We start from the raw sequence: 22,442 nt of genomic DNA on the forward strand, positions 1-22,442 counted from the left end.
ATAGTTTAAAAACATTGATTTTTCCGGGGTTTTGTTATATTTGTGACAGCTTTGTGAAGAACAACAGAGCTGCAGTGCTAGTTTTACTACAGATCTGGCGTTTACGAGCGCTAAAGACAGAGATTTGGTTTTATGATTAGCTAATTAGTTTGCTGTGGTTAATAAATGTCCTCTTTTATTTATTTTCTGTGTTTCTGCAGGAGTAACTGTTGATATTCCCTCCGTCAGCTGTGATAATGAGTCTCCGGACGCAGCTCGGATTGTTACTGTGGAAGAACTTCACTCTCCGGAGGCGGCAGAAGGTACACGGACACATAAATACACTGCATGCTGGGAGAACAACAGTGGGGTAGTGCTGAATGTTCTGGTGTTTTTGGAAATACATATTCTATTTGAATTTATTTTATTTTTATTCATTCATTAATTCATTTTCCTTCAGCTTAGTTCCTTCATTCATCATCATAGCAGAATGAACCTCAAACTTATACAAAATTTTACACAGCGTATGCCCTTCCAGCTGCAACCCAGTACTGGGAAAAGTGTACAGTACCAGTACTCACACACACACACACACACTTATACACTACGGCCAATTTAGTTGATCAATTCCCCTATAGCGCATGTGTTTGGACTGTGGGGGAATCCGGAGCACCCGGAGGAAACCCACACCAACATGAGGAGAACATACAAACTCCACACAGAAACACCAACTGACCAGTGACCTTCTTTCTGTGAGGCAACAGTGTTATTTTATTATAACAACCTTATTTTATTTTATTTATATATATATATATATATATAATAAAAATTTTTTTAAATAATATTATATTATATTATAAATAAATCAATAAATGTTACAAATATTTAAATTTTTTTATATTCTTTAGTGTTTTTTTAAATAAATAAAAATAAAATAAATAAAATAAAATATTTTGTTTTTTTATTTATTTAATTTTAATTATTTATTTACATTTTTTAATATTTTATCCCTTAATCTTATTATTATTAATTATTTTATTTATTTGGATTGAGTATTTTAGTTAACAATGAATTTTATTCATTAATTTTTATGAAGCTTTTAATTGTATTTATTTATTTATTTACTACTTATTTTTATTGATGATTTTTATTTATTTATTTAAATTTTATTGATATTTTTATCACCCTTCAAATTCTGGATTTACAGATCAAAATAGAATAAAATAAATGATTAATGTTGTCTGAGTTTTAAAGACATTTTAAAACATAATCCTGAAGAAATCTTTATTTATTTTTTGGTGCAATAAAAAAAAACAACAAAAAAACGATATTCTTACAATTATATATATATATATATAATGTCATAGTTATTAGTAAGCAATGGTGATACTGTTAAAGTTACAACTAACAAATGAACTGACTTAAGAATAAAATAATAATAAAATAAAATAATAAATATAATAATGAAAGTAAAATATCTGAAGGCTCTAGGATATAGAAGGGTCTGGTATAATCCAAATATAGGATTCAGTTGTTTAAATAAATAAATGTTGAAATAGTCCAGTAGTTCTTTATAAATCAGAATAATTTATACATTTAATTAATATATATTTTTAAATTCAATTTGCAAGCTCAAAATTGAAAGGTGAAGTAATAAGGTAAATCAATTAAATCTAGAGAAAAGTAAAGGCTTCCTAACAAGCTTTTAATATGACCTTCATACAAAAATTAAACATTAAAATGAATTAAAATCAGTTTCAATCAAGCCCAGAGGCATACGAGTCTCTATTACTTTATATTTAAGACTCCTAATATATTCCAAGCAGCAGACCCGGAGTATTCCAACACGATTGTCTTCCTATTTCACTCCCAAATCTACAAGGATAAATGTCCCAACTTCTTTGTTACAGTGCAACATAGTTTTTTACATATACAACATGGTTTTACACATCGCCCAACAAAGCTATAGTTTTACAGCGCCCTCTAGTGGATTTGTCATCTGAAACGTACAGCAAAACGTACCCTAAGTAACATTGTTGATAAATAAAGACAGACAATGTAGTGCATCATAGAGCAGCCTGTTAAAAACAGCATGCTTGTCTATGAGTGTTTATCTAAAGAGTTCTCTGAGGTCAGTGTTATTATTACGTTTAGCATGTAAACTGGTGTGCTTAACCGATTCCCCACACTCATGTCATTAACTCTTCACCTGTCTAATGTGTTTCTAATGAGACGCACTCCAACTAATGGAGCGAGACAATGAGAGGTGAAGAGCAATAACAGAAATAAATGTGGCAAAATAAGCTGTTTTAAAGAGACAGTTCACCCAAACCAAGGACGTTTACAAAGAAAAAATACTATAAACGTACAAAAATTACCTTATTTTTCAACTTTTAAAAAACTATTAAAACATTTATGAAAATATTCAGCACAAACTGGATGATATGCGAGCAGGTCGGGTAAACAATCTTCAAAAACATTACAGTATTCACTATTAATTACTTGCTACGAATTGGGAGTTTATATTTTGCAATACAAACTTTCTTAGAATCAAATAAATTAACTAATTAACTAAAATGTGATGCACATTTTTACTGGAAAATAGACTTAAGACTTAAAAAGATGACACACTATAACTTATGAATAAGAGAAAGCGCAACAGGCAATGGTTAAATTTTGCATTTAATCAATCAATCAATCAATCAGTCAGTCAGTCAGTCAGTCAGTCAGTCACTCAGTCAATCAGCCAGTCAATCAAACAATCAATATACAATGATTAATCAATCAATAGCCTGCATTAGTGCTGAGTAATTACATGAATGTGATTTCTTAACTCTGCTAAAGTTAAAATAGTGGTAATGTTTTGGCTAAAAATGAATATAAAGGATGTTGTAAATAGTAAAAACACAATAAATAAATAAACATAATAAATAAACATAATAATTAAATAAAGAAATAAATAACATAAATAACATAAAAAGATAAACATAATAATTAAACATAATAAAATAAATAAATAAACAATAATTAAATCAACATAATAAATAAATAAAAAACATAATAGATAGATAAATAAATAAATAAATAAATAAATAAATAAATAAATAAATAAATAAACATAATAAATCAACATAAAAATTAAGTAAAAAATAATGAATAAATAAATAACATAAAAAATAAACATAATAATTAAACATAAAAATAAAAATAAATAAATAAACAATAATTAAATCAACATAATAAATAAATAAAAAACATAATAAATAAATAAATAAATAAATAAATAAATTTAATAAATAAATAAATAAACATAATAAATAAATAAACATAATAAATCAACATAATAATTAAGTAAAAAATAATGAATTAATAAATAACATAAAAATATACACATAATAATTAAACATAATAATAAAATAAACAAATAAACAATTAAATCAACATAATAAATAAATAAACATAATAACTAAATAAAAAATAATAAATAACATAAATAACACAAAAAATAAACATAATAATTAAACATAATAATACAAAATAAATAAATAAACATAATAATTAAATCAACATTACAAATAAATAAAAAACGTAATAAATAAATCAACACAAAAAATAAATAAATCAACATAATAAATAAATAAATAAATGTAATAAATAAATCAACATAATAAATAAATAAATCAACATAGTAAATAAACAAACATAATATATCAACATAATAATTAAATAAAAAATAATTTATAAATAACATAAAAAATAAACATAATAATTAAACATAATAATAAAAACAAATAAATAAACAATAAATAAATCAACATAATAAATGTAAAGAATAAATAAACATAATAAATAAATAAACATAATAAATAAACAAAATGATTAAACAATTTATAAATAAACAAATTAAAAACAAATACATATAATAAAATTCAGCATAATAAATAAATAAATAAATAAACGTAATACCTCAAAAGTGAAAATTCTGCACCTCAAATATAAATAAATCTGTAATATTTCAGTACTTATTCCAGAATTGTGGGTACATCAAATGTTCATTCATTCATTCATACGTCATGCATACAACATAAATCTTTAATAAATTATTAGTTATAAATTGTGTTATTATTAAAAACTCTGTCCTTAAATATTTAGAAAAATAATAAAAGGTTTATTTCGCAGACGCAAAATGTACCCACACAACTCTACAATCTCCCACATATACTCAAAAAAGCAAGCAGTTGTTTAAAAAAATGAAATATATTTGACAATATTACTGTCAAAGCAGTTGAAATGACAGCAAGGATGCGGCTGTTTATGCCAGCAGTTCAGTGGGTTTGTGAACAGAGGAATGTCTGAGTGCGTCAGTGTTGTGCTACTGTTTACAGCACTCAACACTTCATCCTTTTGTCTTTTATTGAGTGAGTTTTCTGGCTAAAAAGGCAGAGATCTTACAGATGATTTAGCCGAGAATCTTGTCAGGTTGCCAAAGTCTGCTTTTTTCTGCAGAACAGAGTCTCGTTCAGATCGACTTGCGTTGACTGGCAAATCTGTGCGAACAGAAACTTCATCTGATCCCGAGCCAAACTTCACAACATCAAAAGTCATGACCGAAAATAAATGCTGCGAATTTGCATTTCCAGAGCACTTTAATCAGAGCGGTGATATCGCACTCCAATATTGTGATATAAATCCAAACTAATGCAACCTAATTGCCATAAAAAGGCATTAAACCTACAGTGAAAGCTATGCAAATGTTAATCCCTGAATACATCATATTGGCGAGGCAGATGGTGATTCATTCATTCATTCATTCCTCTGTTAGCATTACTTGCTGCCAGTGCTGGACACGTTCATTTAAAAGAGTAATCAGTTATAATTACTAGTCACTTCTCATAATAGTAACTCAGTTACTTACAGTGGTGTAGAGTAACTAATTACAAATCCTCAAATGACTGCACTGTAAAAAATCTAACTTACAAATAGTTAACTCAGTTTAAAATTGTAAGTTAGTTGGACTTATTTTTGAGCTCAGAGTTGAATTTACTCATAAAAATGATTTAACTGCATGTTTGGAGCTGTTTGTTCAATGAAAGCAAAAAATTCAGTTGAGGAGACTTTTGATTTCGACATTTGAGCGTTCACCACTGTAAAAAATAAAAAGTTGAGTTAACTTAAAATTTTAAAGGGCACCTATGGTGAAAAATCTACTTTTCAAGCTGTTTGGACAGACATATGTGCATGTATGGTGTATAGAGCGTCATATTGGGGTGATATAAACACACCCAGTGCTTTTATTCAATTTAACAACATAAAAAACGGTGGACCAATTGGAGAATTTCAGACCGATCGCAACTTTACGTAGGAGAGCGGTCCCCCCGCCCACCAATATTGATTGACAGGCGCGTCATCATATCCTCAGTTTGTTGATTCACGTCCGCCATTTTCAGCGTGAGTTGAAGCGATATCACTAAAGGAACACGCTAGCTCTATTTTTAGATGCAAGGCTCATTGGGCTCAACACAAGATCAATATTCTCCACATTATCGCTCTAATCTGAATTATTGGTTGTATCTTTAGGTAGGTTTGCAAACATGTGTACTTCTCATTGAGTCTACCTTATACTTCAGCCGTTTGCATTTCTCACGATCCCAGAAGCTCCCTGTGATCTTAACTAGCATGCGTTTTAGAGTTCTAAACATCGGTTTCTATCAGGGTACACTCAAGTCGACGGCTGGGCGCCGCGGACCGCTGCAGAAACCTATGTTTAGAATTCAAAAATGCGTGGCGCGACGATTCGGGACTCTTCATGTCTCTGCCGCGCCACAGAGAGTGTCTGGTGTGCCGTGTCGCGGCTTCGAGCGGCGCATCCGGTGCCTCAGTCAAAGTTAATTCAGTGTGCGTGGTTATTAGTCTCGGTGTACAAGCTCTGCACTTGAAACTAGCACACAGTTGGCTGTAAAACTGTAAAGACACATATGATTTTGTACTCTCTGCTTGGTCTGTTGGTCTGATGAGAAGATAACGGATGTTTACTGTATGATGACCCAAATGGCCTTAAACTACAGTTGGCCCAATAGTGCAAAACACAACGCATGAATTTCACAACACAGAGACATTACGATCTCAACACAGAAACATTTGAAAAAGCAAACATTAATTTCATAACGCAGAAACATTGCTGTGAAATTAATGTTTGCTTTTTGAAATGTTTCTGCGTTGTGATCTTAAAGAGCACCTATGGTGAAAAATCTACTTTTCAAGCTGTTTGGACAGACATATGTGCATGTATGGTGTATAGACCGTCATATTGGGCTGATATAAGCACACCCAGTGCTTTTTTTTCAATTTAACAACATAAACACGGTGGACCAATTGGAGCGGTTTTCAGATCGACCGCAAGTTTACATAGGAGTGCGGTCCCCCCGCCCACCAAATTGATTGACAGCTGCGCGCATTAACATGTCCCGGTAGTCACGTCTATAATCATATCAACAAGACCAGACGAGCGCAAAGCAGCCGGGAATAAAAGGCCTGTTCAGTTCGCTAGGATCATCAATCATCATCAAACGTGATCAAGAGTGAGTTTCACATGTTTTAAAACAGAGCACGTGTGTCATGAATTACAGCGATTTACTTCAGCTTTACTTCATCAGCACAGCCGCGTCTCAGAACTATTATAAAAGATGCTTCAATCCCAGTTTGTGGACGTTAAATCAGGTTTATTTTGTACATTAACATAACAGATATCCATACAGCAGTGGAGATTAACCTGTATCCTGTCACATATGAGTGCAAAAAGAGTGCAAAGCTAAAGCTTAACGCGCGCTGTCTGTGTCTCTGTGTGTCGTGTCGTGTCCGCGTTGTTTCTGTCTGTCTGTGTGTGTGTGTGTGTGTGTGTGTGTGTGTGTGTGTGTGTGTGTGTGTGTGTGTGTGTGTGTGTGTGTGTGTGTGTGTGGTGTCTGCACTGTGTCTGTGTGTGTGCGCGCATCGTGTCCACACTGTGTCTGTGTGTGTGTGCGTGAACTTTGTAACGACATTGTGTGTAACTCATCATAGCAACTCTACATCAAATCCTCATTGGTAAAGTTCTTACTGTAGTATTTCTCACAGTTACGTGAGATCTGCTTCCTTTAAGTCTGTCTGTTGTCTGAATCAGCCGAGGGAGGAGATTAAGGCATACAGAAAGGCACGTAGAAACGGTGGGCGGGGAGGACTAGCCTTAAAGGAGCAGTACACCAAAACCACCACCCAGTGCAAAAATGTATAAATAGGAATTTAATAAAAGGTATAATAAATAATCTGATGGGTTTTTTGAGCTGAAACTTTACACACACTTTCTGGAGACACAAAACACGTATATTAAATCTGAAAAAAGAGCTAACCTAGGTGCCCTTTAATGTTGCTGCGTTGTGATCTTAATGCGTTGTGTTTTGCACTACTGGGCCACCGTATTAAACACCCAGCAGGCACAAGACGTTAACATGACGTCAGATTGACGTTGTACCACAACGTCATGGGGACGTTGCATTTTGTTTGGAAATGAAAATCAAGTTGATGTCAGAACTCAACACCAGGCCAACATCAATGTCCAACCTAAAATCAACCAAATATCAGCATTTAAGTATGCTACAGTCTGACGTTGTGTAGACGTACCACTATTGACATTCATCAGACATTTTGGTTGCCATACATGATGAATACATTTTAGGATGTTTTTCCTTGTGTGGATAGTTGATGTGTTTGGGTCTATCTATTGGCAAAGCCAGAACACACATAGATTCTGTACATTTTGTATATAATTTTGCAGAATAAAGGAGTTTAGTTTTTGCTGGGAATCCACGATTTGTTTTTGCACTTAAATAAAAACCTTGGACTGAATTTATTCCTCGTCACTGGTTTTGTACATCTGCACCCTGATACATCCTAACTTTGCACAGATGAATCCACAAAACTAGCAATGCGAGCTAACATAATCAACACGGTTGGTTCAGATTTCATGTGTACTTTAATGTTCAACTCTTGCGTTTAGCGAACTCCAGAACTATATTAAAAATGGTCGATGGGAGTGTGTTGAACACCAGAGAGTTTCTACAGTAAAGCGATCATAAGCGGGTCATCTTGCCAGAGACAGAGCTCGTCCTCTTCAGCTGGATTTCCTCTTTGATAACGGAGTTAAGTCCTCCAGCAGACTTTAATGGAGTGAGCGAATCTCAGATAAAGACACTCTCTCGTTTCCATCACTGTCATGCTGTATCCCTCCACTCTATTTCTGCTCTCCAGTCCTTGGACCGAAAAAGGAGGACAGGAAAATATATGAAAGGATTACAGTTTTCCCCTCACTCTTGGAGAAAATGTGAAAATAAGGGGCGCGCACACACACACACACACACACACACACACACACACAAGCACACACACAGGTTTTTGTGAATTATGGGGACATACCTTCATTCTCTTTTCAGCTTAGTCCCTTTATTAATCTGGGGTCGCCACAGCAGAATGAACCACCAACTTATTCCAGCATATGTTTTACGCAGCGGATGCTCTTCCAGCTGCAACCCATCGCTGGAAAACATCCATACACAGTCATTCACACGCATTCACTACGGACAATTTAGCTTACCCAATTCACCTGTACTGCATGTCTTTGGACTGTGAAGGAAACTGGAGCACCTGGAGGAAACCCACGCCAACATGCAAACTCCACACAGAAATGCCTACTGACCCAGTCGGGGCTCGAACCAGCAACCTTGTTGTTGTGATGCGATTGTGCTAACCACTGCGCCACCGTGCTGCTAATTCCATATGTGTAATTGTATTTATTACCCATCGTTTCATTTTTACTTTCTCAAAAATATATATTTTTAACAATAGGATGAATGGGCAACAAATACTGTAGTATTTTAAATATTTTACTACAGTAAACTGGTTTATTGTGGCATAGTTGTAGACAACTACATTGTCTACAACAATTTTTATTTGTTTATTTGTTTATATTAACTCTAGTTTTTGTTACCATAGCAACTATACAATCACCACAACAGATTAATTCAAGTATTTTACAATAGTATGGTTTCAAAAGTATGACGGTATAATACCTTGAATTGGTTTGCTAGATTGAATTGTTTAGTGCGCTAAAATGATTCAGATTCACAAGATTCATTCATTCGTTTCCCTTTGGATTAGTCTCTATTTTAGAGTTCGCCACAGCGGAATGAACCTCTAACTATTCCAGCACATGTTTTACACAGTGGATGCTCTTCCAGCCGCAACCCAGTACTGGGAAACACACACATTTACACACACACACTCATACACTACGGCCAATTTAGTTAATCAGTTCCCCTATAGCGCATGTGTTTGGACTGTGGGGGAAACTGGAGCATGCAAACTCCACACAGAAACACCTTCTGACCCAGCCGAGACTCAAACCAGTGACCTTCTTGCTGTGAGGCGACAGTGCTAAGCACTGAACCACCGTACTGCCCCCCCCCAAGATTCAAAGTTAAATATAAATTACAGCACACACACACACATACCTATAGTGAATTATTTGTAATTCCCTTTCTGTTTTGAACACACAGATACACTCAGACATACACACACACACACACGCACACACACACAAACTGCAGTAGTATATTTAATGTTTTACTACAGTAAACTGTGGTTTATTGTGGTATATAATATAGTTGTAGAAAACTGCAACATTGGTTTATTTGTTTATATTACTGTAGTTGTTGTGTTACCATCACAAACACACACACACACACACATTCTCAGGTTTGTAATTGAAAATTGTGTATTGGTTAGAACAGTAGAATCATCACAACATTAATTTATTCATTTTCCTTTGGCTTGGTCCATTTATTCATCAGGGGTCACCAAAGCGGAATGAACCACCAACTATTCTAGCATATGTTTTACACAGCGGATGCCCTTCCCAGTACTTGGAAACGCCCATACACACTCATTCACACACACACACACACACACACACACACACACACACACACACTACGGCCAACTTAATTAATCAATTCCCCTATAGCGCATGTGTTTGGACTGAAACCGGAGCACCCGGAGGAAACCCATGCCAATACGGGGAGAACATGCAAACTCCACACAGAAACACCAACTGACCCAGCTGAGGCTCAAACCAGTGACCTTCTTGCTGTGAGGTCACAGTGTTAACCACCATGCCTCACCACAACATATTAATTCAAATATGTTACTATAGTATAGTTCAAAACACTACAGTATTCACTACATTACTATATGAGAATGAGTCAATACCTTGAATAGTTTGCTTTATTGAATCATCCAGTGTGCTAAAATGATTCAGATTCAATCTTACAGGTAAATAACTCAAAACTCAAGGTGTGTACAGGTAAATTACAGGCAATGTACAGGTAAATTACTGCATACACACACACACATTCTTTTAGTCTTATAGTGAATTATTTGTAATTCCCTTTCTGTCCTGAACACATGCACACACACAGTATGGGATGTGATCTGGTATTCTCTCTCATTCTGCCTGCAGACTTCTACAGTATAAATAATGTAGCAGACAGAACACACTTTCCCATTCAGACCACTGCAAAGTGCACACACACACACACACACACACATGCAAGCTGCACGGCTTCAAATCAGAAGCTTTTCATTTCCAGACTAAAACACAGTCAGAGTTCCCCCATCAGCACTGTATTTGTAGTCTAACGCCGAGAGTAAAAAGAACTAAAACCCCTGCCACACACACACACACACACACACCAAATCAAATCAAAAATCAATACAATGTCAAGAACAACAACTGCAATGAGTTTGTTGGGAACTTCTGAAATCCCAGATCCTTCGTTCAGTTTGATGCTGTGAGCTGAATCACAGATCGTGTAGTTCAATGTGTAGTTGTGTATGTGTTATGTATTTCTTTATGTATACTTTTATTTTATTATGTACTGTTGAAGTCTAAATTATTAACCCACCTGTATATTTTCCACAATTTCTGTTCAGCACATCTCTAATCATAATAGTTTAATAACTCATCTCTAATATCTGATTTATTTTCTCTTTGTCATGATGACAGTAAATAATATTAGACTAGATATTCTTCAAGACACTAGTATTCAGCTTAAAGTGACATTTAAAGGCTTAACTAGGGTAATTAGTTAGGGTAATTAGGCAAGTCATTTTATAACAGTGGTTTGTTCTGGAGACAATTCAAAACTAATATTGTTTAAGGGGGCTAATAATATTGACCTTAATATGGTGTTAAAACAATTAAGAACTGCTTTTATTCTAGCCGAAATAAAATAAATAAGACTTTCTCCAGAAGAAAGAATATTATAGGAAATACCGTGACGATTTCTTTGCTCCATTAAATATCACTAAAAAGAATAAATACTTAAAAGCAGGGCAAATAATTGAGTCCAACTGTATCTTATTATTGTATAATGGGGTACATGCCGAATCATGCTAATAGGACTTTTAATTTGCCAGTAACCTGGGTTAATCGTTTCCGGTGAATTGTATGCCAATGCAAAAACGGCACATTTAAGGTCTGTTTTCTTTAAAAATCAGCGATCTCCACTGGCTGAGTGATATCCGATATAAAGTGGGTCTCAGATTGTACAAGAAGCCCTGCATTAAATAACATTTCCCCCTGCCATGTCTTTATAATATGAGCATTTATTTTACCCCAGTATATTCAATGGAGCTTCTGCGCTAGCCTGCCGATTCTGACGGGTGCGTGAGAGTAAACAGCTTTTAGTCTCGTTTTATGCTTGAGCAACTAAATGAATGCCAAAGTCTGTTTAACTGATTGTATTTGAATTACATTACAACATCGATGCTGTAAAAGGAACCGTATAAAATGGAAAGAAACTCACAATAACAGGTCACCGGAAGTTTATCAGTATGGGAAACACACTAGCTCGGCATATACCCTATACGCTTATTTCACGCGGCCGCCATTTTAAAGAACCAAAACGAGGCTGTGGTGGGAAGAAACGCGGAAGTATAGGACCAGCACTGTAAAATTTGAAGCGCCGCTGAGCGCGGATGACTCGACTGATCTTCACTGCTGCTTCGCGATCCAGTCTCCATGTATCTTGTGTTTGCACTCAGTTTACCGCTCTTCACCCAGTGCAAACACAGATACACGGAGACTGGAGCGCAAGTGCGAAACAGCCATAAGGATCAGTAGAGTCATCAAGCAGATCGCTCGGCTGTGTTTGTGCTCAGTAAACAGCGGAGGGTGAACTGATGACCTTCTCAGCCAATCACAAGCATATCTGTTGAGCACGTGAACACAATGGCCAATCAGCGCTGTTTTAAGAAAGCCATCAACAGTGCCTTAAATGTTAGCGGGAAATTGACAAATTTTCTTTTAATTCAGTATCGTGACAAGTCTAATATAGTGAAAAAATCAGTTCATTAACTCGTGTTTGATAAATGGTGTCTAAAACGTGTGTTTGGGAAAGAAAACGTTAGCTAACTAGTGCCGTCTCCCTTAACTTAGCTGAAAATGAGCTCTGATATCCCTTTATATTTTCACCATTCATTCAGAACGGACCTTCGGGTCACTCAGAAGGCGGTGAAATGATAAATTTGTGTCTCTTTCTATTCGCTGATAAGATATACAGCCAAGTACACAACACAGCCGCGTGAAATCAGTCTATTGTGTATGGTACATTGTTAACGCTCTTCTCTTGAACGCATATCATCATGTTGATACGGTTCAATCCCACTATAGTACTTTACAGTAAATCCTATTGAGTATTTCTATTTTTTTATTAGTCCACTTCTTGGAAAAACATCTCAAAAACAAATACTTTTCCAATGTTATCTTATTCATTTATTTATTTAGAAATGAATTGAAAACGATGATTTGGGCAATGCCATGCTAACAAAACTTATATTTTGATGGACTGTCAGATGAAAAAGACCCTCATGTAGAGTTTGTGTGATTGCTCTAGAGGTTGTCAAAACCTGTTAAGAACTTTTTTAGGAGACTGATGTTCTTGTGCTGGTGCTTTGGAGTTACAATAACAGTATCAAAGCTACATAAAAGCAGAACTGTGCCTCCGGCGACCCCACTTTTATTCTCAGAAACTCAGAGTCTTTGCCGATCTGCCCAAATTCTGCCCTATCCAATGAAGCCACATGAAGGACAAAATCATGATTCAAAAACAAAAGAAAGACCCTTTATCTCAAGACAAGAGAGCTGAAGCTAATGAAGGAGGAAGATGTGAGATGATGAGGGTTGTTGGGATTTAACAATGAACTGGCTGAAAATCGATTAAAATATGTGATGATTCAAATGGGTGAGATGCCAAAGAAATTGATACAGCTGGAGTAGGACTTTATATGAGTGACTCTCTCAGGGGAACTGACTGTCTTTAGAAAAAATATGTTATTTTCTGTTGCCAGGTTTTCACAACTAGCCCAATGGTCAATCAAAATTAGCTCTATAACCAATCAAAACTTGTCCAATAACCAATCAAAACTAACCCAATGACCAATCAAAACTTGTCCAATAACCAATCAAAACTAACCCAATGACCAATCAAAATTTGTCCAATAACCAATCAAAACTAGCCCAATGACCAATCAAAACTAGCCTAATAACCAATCAAAACTTGTCCAATAACCAATCAAAACTAGCCCAATGACCAATCAAAACTAGCCCAATGACCAATCAAAACTAGCCTAATAACCAATCAAAACTAACCCAATGACCAATCAAAACTTGTCCAATAACCAATCAAAACTAGTCCAATGACCAATCAAAACTAGCCTATAACCAATCAAAACTAACCCAATGACCAATCAAAACTTGTCTAATAACCAATCAAAACTAGCCCAATGACTAATCAAAACTAGCCTAATAACCAATCAAAACTTGTCCAATAACCAATCAAAACTAACCCAATGACCAATCAAAACTTGTCCAATAGCCAATCAAAACTAGCCCATTGATCAACCAAAACTAGCTCAAATTTATCTCTAATGACCCATCAAAACTATCCCAAAATTATCCCAAATGACCAACCAAAACTAGCCCAAAATGATCCCATATGGCCCATAAAAAATAGGCCAATGACCAACCAAAACTAGCACAAAATAATCCCAAATGACCCATCAAAACCAGCCCAAATAATCTCAAATGACCCATCAAAACTAGCCCAAAATTATCCAAAATGACCCATCAAAATAAGCCCAGTGATCAGTCAAAACTAACACAATGGACAAGCCAATGGACAAAATTATCCAAAATTACTTATCAAAACTTGCCCAAAATTATCCCAAATGACCCATCAAAACTAGCCCCAAAAAATCCCTAATGACCAATCAAAACTAGCCCACAATTATACCTAATGGCCCATCAAAACTAGCCCAATGACCAATGAAAACTAACACAATGGCCAAGTCCAATGACCTACCAAAATTAAGAACTGCTCATGTGTGCTGCATTTTGTTTGGATTCTGATCAGCCGCCTCTAATTTGAAATGGAAATATTGTGTATTTATGAAGAGATTTATTTTAATTTGTCTAACTTATTTATTTGGTTTAGCGTTTATTTAAAATGTTCAACTTACTTTTGCAATTACACGCCTTTTAATTTATCATATAATGTCTTTTATTTTGTAATTACAAATCGTCTGATCGTGAATCGAATCGTGAGTTCAGTGAATCGTTTGATCCCTGGTTGATAACGTGCAAATGAATGCGGACAAATGCAGCAACAACCGCCATTAAAGACATTTTAAGACATTTTAACTAATTGCAAATTAGTTTTGTTATAAACCACCTTTTAATTTACCACACATTTCATTATATTTTGTGATAAAACGAATAAATCGTGAGAGATCGAATTGTGAACCGATACGTGAGTTCAGTGAATTGTTTGATCCCTGGAGTGTTGAAAAGGTAATGAATGCTGGTTAAGGCAGCTGTAACCGCAGTTAAAGATATTTTTTCAACTAATTTCAATTTATTTTTGTAATAAACTACTTTTTAACTTACCATATATTCAACTGGATTTTGTAATAAAAACAAATAAATCGTGAGAGAGCGGGAATCGAACTGTGAACCGACTCTTGAGTGAATCGTTTGATCCTTGTTTAGTTGTGAAGTGTTTTTGTTTTTCCTCCTCAGTTGCGGCTGCTGGTGGAGCTGGTTTGGCCTTTATTTCTCTTCTTCATTCTGGTGGCGGTCAGATCCACCAACTATCCCGTTTATAAAAGCGAATGTAAGTATTGCTTAATCCACAATCATGTTTCTACAGTCAAACTTTATTTAGATGCCATGAAAAACGATCGTGTGTGGGTGTTTTGCTAATTAGAGAATCTCAGTGGAAGGTAATTGGTATAATATACATCGTAGTTGCTGTTAATTGAATGAACTGTCGGTAATTAAATTATTATATCTATGTTTTTAGCTATATGTTTATATTCTTGTGTATGCATATATATTATAAGTTATTGAGATATAAGCTTCATGTGTTTGCTATGAAATAATCTGTTATCAAATCTGACAGAAAACCTGATGCACCAAAATTCATTACCAAAACACTAAAAATAAACTGATTTAGGTAAAAAAAAATAAATAAATAAAAAAAAATAATAAAATAAATAAATAACAGGGAAGTTGTTATATTCTATTTTCAAATATATAATTATATTTGTATTTAAATTCATTGTTGTAATATACAGTAACTGTTTAAATAGTGGCTAAAGTGCTTAAAAAATAAAATGTATTAAAACATACATTAAAAATGAAGACAACAGCTATTATATTGTTTATTATGGCATATTATATTATATTATATTATATTATATTATAGTATATTATATTATATTATATTATATTATATTATAGTATATTATATTATATTATATTATATTATAGTATATTCATATTTATGTAAATTATATTAAAATTATTATTAAATTATTTGAAAAAATAAGTTACATTAAAATTTTTTAAATTGAGACAACACCTATTATATTATATTATTTTATATTATATTATATTATAATATATTATATTATATTATATTATATTATATTCCTATTTATATTAAATTAAATTATGTGAAAGTTATTATTAAATTATTTTTTAAAATAAGTTATATCAAAACATATTAAAAGACAACACCTATTATATTATTAAATGACGTGATATTGCATTATATTATAATATTATTTGTAAATTATATTGCATTATATTATATCATATTACATTATTATTTATGTTAATATATTATATTACATTTTAATTTATTAGCAAAAAATAGCGTTTATTAAATATAATAATCAAATATCATATCAAATCTAATAATATCAAATGTAACATATTTCTATGCATAACACATTATTATATTATATTCTTATTTATATTAAATTATATTAAAATTATTAATTTATTAAAAAATAAGTTGTATTAAAACATAAAAATTTAATTGAAGACAACGGTTATTATATTATATTATATTATATTATATTATATTATATTATATTATATTGTTTTGTTACATTAAGTCATATATTAGATTATTATTTATATTAAATTATATTGTATTATATTAGATACTGTAGATTAGTATAGCAAAAATATTAACATTTTCAATTCTGAAATACAATTGATAGAATATATTTTTTTAATTATCAAAAGTAGTGATGCATATTTCTATTATGGGATGATGGTAGGTGCATTCAAAATTAAGTTTAGTGACACTTAGTTCCTACTTAATTAAAGACAGCATCAACTACAAAATCAAAATGTATATTATTATTATTATTATTATTATTATTATCATTATTATCATTATTATTATTGTCATTGTTTATTATTATTATTATTATTATTATTATTATTATTATTATTATTATTATTATTGTCATTGTTTATTATTATTATTATTATTATTATCATTATTATCATTATTATTATTGTCATTGTTTATTATTATTATTATTATTATTATTATTATTATTATTATTATTATTATTATTATTGTCATTGTTTATTATTATTATTATTATTATTATTATTATTATTGTCATTGTTTATTATTATTATTATCATTATTATTATTATTATTATTATTATTATTATTATTATTATTATCATTATTATCATTATTATTATTGTCATTGTTTATTATTATTATTATTATTATTATTATTATTGTTATTATTATTATTATTATTATTATTATTATTATTATTATTATTGTCATTGTTTATTATTATTATTATTATTATTATTATTATTATTATTGTCATTGTTTATTATTATTATTATTATCATTATCATTATTATCATTATTATTATTGTCATTGTTTATTATTATTATTATTATTATTATTATTATTATTATCATTATTATCATTATTATTATTGTCATTGTTTATTATTATTATTATTATTATTATTATTATTATTATTATTGCCATTGTTTATTATTATTATTATTATTATTATTATTATTATTATTATTATTATTATTGCCATTGTTTATTATTATTATTATTATTATTATTATTATTATTATTATTATTATTATTATTATTATTATTATTATTGTCATTGTTTATTATTATTATTATTATTATTATTATTGTCATTGTTTATTATTATTATTATTATTATTATTATTATTATTATTATTATTGTCGTTGTTTATTATTATTATTATTATTATTATTATTATTATTATTGTCATTGTTTATTATTATTATTATTATTATTATTATTGTCATTGTTTATTATTATTATTATTATTATTATTGTCATTGTTTATTATTATTATTATTATTATTATTATTATTATTGTCATTGTTTATTATTATTATTATTATTATTATTATCATTGTTTATTATTATTATTATTATTATTATTGTCATTGTTTATTATTATTATTATTATTATTATTATTATTATTATTATTATTATTATTATCATCATCATCTTGAAATAGCTCCTTTAGGTTTGAATGTGTTTTCAAACAAATCAAATCTGATTGTCACACCAGAATTGCAGAAAACCTCACTGATTTACACTAATTGTAAATGTTTAATTGTTTATTACGTTTATTAATGATTAAGTTTATGTATGAAAACAAATGCCTAATTGTCCCACTGATTTGAATGTTTTTCTTTCCCTCTCAGGCCACTACCCCAATAAGCCCCTCCCCTCGGCAGGTGTGTTGCCATGGATACAGGGCATGTTGTGTAACATGCAGAACCCGTGTGTCAGTTTCCCCACACCTGGAGAAGCTCCTGGACAGGTGAACAACTTCAACAACTCCACGTGAGTCTCACAAAACACACACAAGTTTCACGCTTGTCTTATTTATCTAGCGTTTTTAAAAAAAAGGACGGACAAACACATTTTACAGCAATATAAAATTAGCAATACAAGACTTTTATTAATATTTCCTGATGTTTATTTAGAGTGACGAAGGTGTTGGTGGAGGTTCAGTCTCTGCTGGCGGATCCTGCTTTCTTCAGCTCCGCTAAACTGATCTCTGATGATTTCAGCCAGTGGACGTCTGTCCTGCAGAACACAAACACAACCGCAGGTAATCCTTTTCATTTCATTAATAATCCCTGAGGATTAAACCTGTCAAAACTGATGGACATGCAATATTCACTCACCGGCCACTTTATTAGGCACACCTTACTAGAACCTTGACTTAATCCAGGGGTGTCCAAACTCGGGTCTGGAGGGCCAGTGTCCTGCAGATATTAGCTTTATATGTTTCTAGAGTGCCTAGTAAGGGCTTGATTAGCTAGGCCAGCTGTGTCTGATTGGGGTTGGAACTAAACTTTGCAGGACACCGGCCCTCCAGGACCGAGTCTGGACATCCCTGCCTTACTCCATCGTGGCAGAGATTCAACAAGCTACTGGAAATATTCCTCAGAGATTTTGCTCCATATTGACATGATAGCATCACACAGTTGCTGCAGATTTGTCGGCTGCACATCCACGATGCCAATCTCCCGTTCCACCACATCCCAAAGGTGCTCTATTGGATTGAGATCTGGTGACTGTGGAGGCCATTTGAGTACAGTGAACTCATTGTCATTTTCAAGAAACCAGTCTGAGATGATTCGGAGTGGCACCCGGTGTGGTCTTCTGCTGCTGTAGCCCATCCGCCTCAAGGTTGGACGTGTTGTGTGTTCAGAGATGCTCTTCTGCAGACCTCGGTTGTAACGAGTGCTTATTTGAGTTACTGTTGCCTTTCTATCAGCTGGAACCAGTCTGGCCATTTTCCTCTGACCTCTGGCATCAACAAGGCATTTGCGCCCACAGAACTGCCGCTCACTGGATATTTCCTCTTTGTCGGACCATTCTCTGTAAATCCTAGAGATGGTTATGCGTGAAAATCCCAGTAGATCAGCAGTTTCTGAAATACTCAGAGCAGCCCGTCTGACACCAACAACCATGCCACGTTCAAAGTCTCTTAAATCCCCTTTCTTTCCCATATATATATAATAATATTGATAATAATAATAATAATAATATAATAATAATTATTATTATTATTAATGCCGTTTCTCTGGAATGTTTTAAGAAACTTCTCCAGGCTCACCTTTTTACCGTGGCTTTTAACTTTGATTGTTTATTTTTGATAAGTTTATCATCCAGTTGAATTGAATCGTTCATATTTTATTGTAGTCTTTTTACTGTTTTTATTGTTCTGCTTTGTTTGCCTTGTATGCCTGTTAGCGCTTTGGGCCTAAGAAAATCACACTATAAATAAAATATATTATTATTATTATTATTACTATTATTATTATTATTACTATTATTATTATTGAAAGTGTGTGTATATATATATTTATATATATATACATTTAATGCTATATATACATTTTTAAAAGTACTTTAAGCCTCATGGATCATTGATATTCTTTGTATTATTTGCTAATTAATTAGAAATGCTGAAATAAAACACAATGTCATTACAGTTGTTTTTCTTTATATAATTTTGATTAAGTGTTTTTCTTCATGCTTGAATATGAATTCACTGTATGATCCATAAAGTCCTAATATAATTTATTATTTCCTTTATATATATTATTTAATATTTTATTTAATAAATGCTATATTTTTAGCGAATAACTAGTTAATTAGCAATGCTGCAGTGAAACCAAGTGCAGTTAGAATTTGTTTTTAATATAGTTTTGTATTAAAGTGAGTCTTTTTGTTATTCTCTAGTATGAATTCTCACTATATGAGCCATAAAATCCTAAAATAATTGATTATTGTATGTATTTTTCTTCAGGCTTTCTAAAGTAAACATGTTTTGCCCTTGCTGTTTCTCCCACAATGACCCGACAGCAGTGGCTCTGCCTGGATTTACAGCAGTGTTTGTTGGTGCGTCAGCGCGGGTCGTATATCTCGCTGTTTATTCACACCGTTTAGTCTAATGATATTCAGATTTCTGAAGAAGCTCATTTGCAAATAGGCCGCGGTGTGTTGTGTTGTCGGGCCGTGGTCACCACTGAACGCACATTTGCATTCCGGGGCCGTGAACTTCTATTATACGAGATTAAATTCATCAGGAGATCTAAGAGAGAGTAATTAACTCGCAGCGTTGCCAGACGCTCGGCTGGAGCAGGAACCAATCAGAGCGCGAGACGAGTGAAGCGACCAATCAGAACGCAGGATGACGTGATGCAACTGCGCATGATTGAGGTTCGAGGTGACGACTCCAATCTCTCTCAAGCTGAGCATGTTTGTCCGCGCTCGACCTGTTTGGAGAGGATGTAAACAACGAGAATGAAGACACAGATAATGTGCCCTCGCTAATCAGCACAGTGTCTGACATTTACTCGCTAATTAGCACGACTCTATATGTATTAGCCGGGTCAGCCGTCTATTTCCACCACATCCCATTGACGTGGATTATGGCGACGTCTCTCTGTCAATGTGGATGTTGATTAATTGGTTGATTGATTGGTTGTATATTGGTTGATTTGATTGATAGGTTGTTGGTGTTTTATTGATTAATTGATTGATTGAATGATGCTTGATTTGCCTGATTTGATTGATTGATTTGATTGATTTATTGATTGATTGGATGTTGTTTAATTTGATTGATTTATTGACTGATTGATTGTTGGTGATTTTGATTGATTGATTGGATGTTGGTTGACATGATTGATTGATTGATTGAGTGATTTATTAATTGGTTGTATACTGGTAAATTGATTAAGTTGGTTGACTAGTTGAATTAATGTTGGTGAGGATTGAAGAGACAATTTATTGGTTGGTTTGTTCGTTGATTGATTGATTACATTTTGCTTTATTTGACTAATTTGATTTGATTGATTGTTGGTGATTTTGATTGATTGATTGGATGTTGCTGACTTGATTGGTTGATTGATCGATTGATTGCAGTTTGCTTGGTTTGACTAATTTGATTTGATTGATTGTTGGTGATTTTGATTGATTGATTGATTGGATGTTGTTGACTTGATTGGTTGATTGATCGATTGATTGCAGTTTGCTTGGTTTGACTAATTTGATTTGATTGATTGTTGGTGATTTTGATTGATTAATTGATTGATTGGATGTTGTTGACTTGATTGGTTGATTGATCGATTGATTGCAGTTTGCTTGGTTTGACTAACTTGATTTGATTGATTGATTGATTGATTGGTTGGTTGAATCAATGTTGAGGATTAAAGAGACAAGAATAAAGACACAGATAATGTGCCCTCGCTAATCAGCACAGTGTCTGATATTTACTCGCTAATTAGCACGACTCTATATGTATTAGCCGGGTCAGCCGTCTATTTCCACCACATCCCATTGACGTGGATTATGGCGACGTCTCTCTGTCACAGTGGATGTTGATTAATTGATTGGATGTTGGTTAAATGTTGATTGATTTGATTAATTGACTTATTGATTGGTTGATCGAATGATTGATTGGTCAATTAAATGTTAGCGATATGCTTCATTGGTTGGTTGATTGATTGAATGTTGCTTGAGTTGACTAATTTGATTGATTGATTAATTGGTTGTATGTTGGTTGATTTGATCGATTTATTGATTGTTGGTGATTTATTGATTGATTGTGTAGTTGGTTGATCAATTTGTTGGATGTTGATTTATTTTAATTATTGATTGGTTGATTGGTAGACTGTTGGTTGATTTGATTGATTTATTGATTGTTGGTGTTTTTATTGTTTATGTTTAATGGATTGATTGATTTGTTGGATTTTGGTTGATGCGACTGATTGATTGATTGATTGGATGTTAGTTAATTTGAATGATTGTTGGTGATTTTGATTAATTGGCTGTTAATTTGATTGATTGATTGTATACTGGTGAATTAATTGATGACTGATTGAATCAATGTTGGAGATGTTTGAAGAGACAAGAATAAATTCATTGGAGGGTTGGTTGATTGATTGATTGATTGATTGATTG

General features: G+C 32.6%; 1 protein-coding gene across 1 annotated transcript in view; it reads left to right on the forward strand.

Moving 5' to 3' along the window:
• Positions 1–207: 207 nt before the first annotated feature.
• The window catches only part of LOC130232528 (phospholipid-transporting ATPase ABCA1-like), a 182,828-nt gene continuing 160,593 nt past the window's right edge, over positions 208–22,442 (forward strand). Inside the window, 4 exon segments of the mRNA XM_056462478.1 lie at positions 208–302; positions 15,146–15,239; positions 18,164–18,305; positions 18,449–18,576. Coding sequence (XP_056318453.1) covers positions 237–302; positions 15,146–15,239; positions 18,164–18,305; positions 18,449–18,576 — 430 coding nt within the window. The 5' untranslated portion in view covers positions 208–236.

The sequence above is a fragment of the Danio aesculapii genome, chromosome 7, assembly GCF_903798145.1.
Source record: "Danio aesculapii chromosome 7, fDanAes4.1, whole genome shotgun sequence".
NCBI lineage: Eukaryota > Metazoa > Chordata > Actinopteri > Cypriniformes > Danionidae > Danio > Danio aesculapii.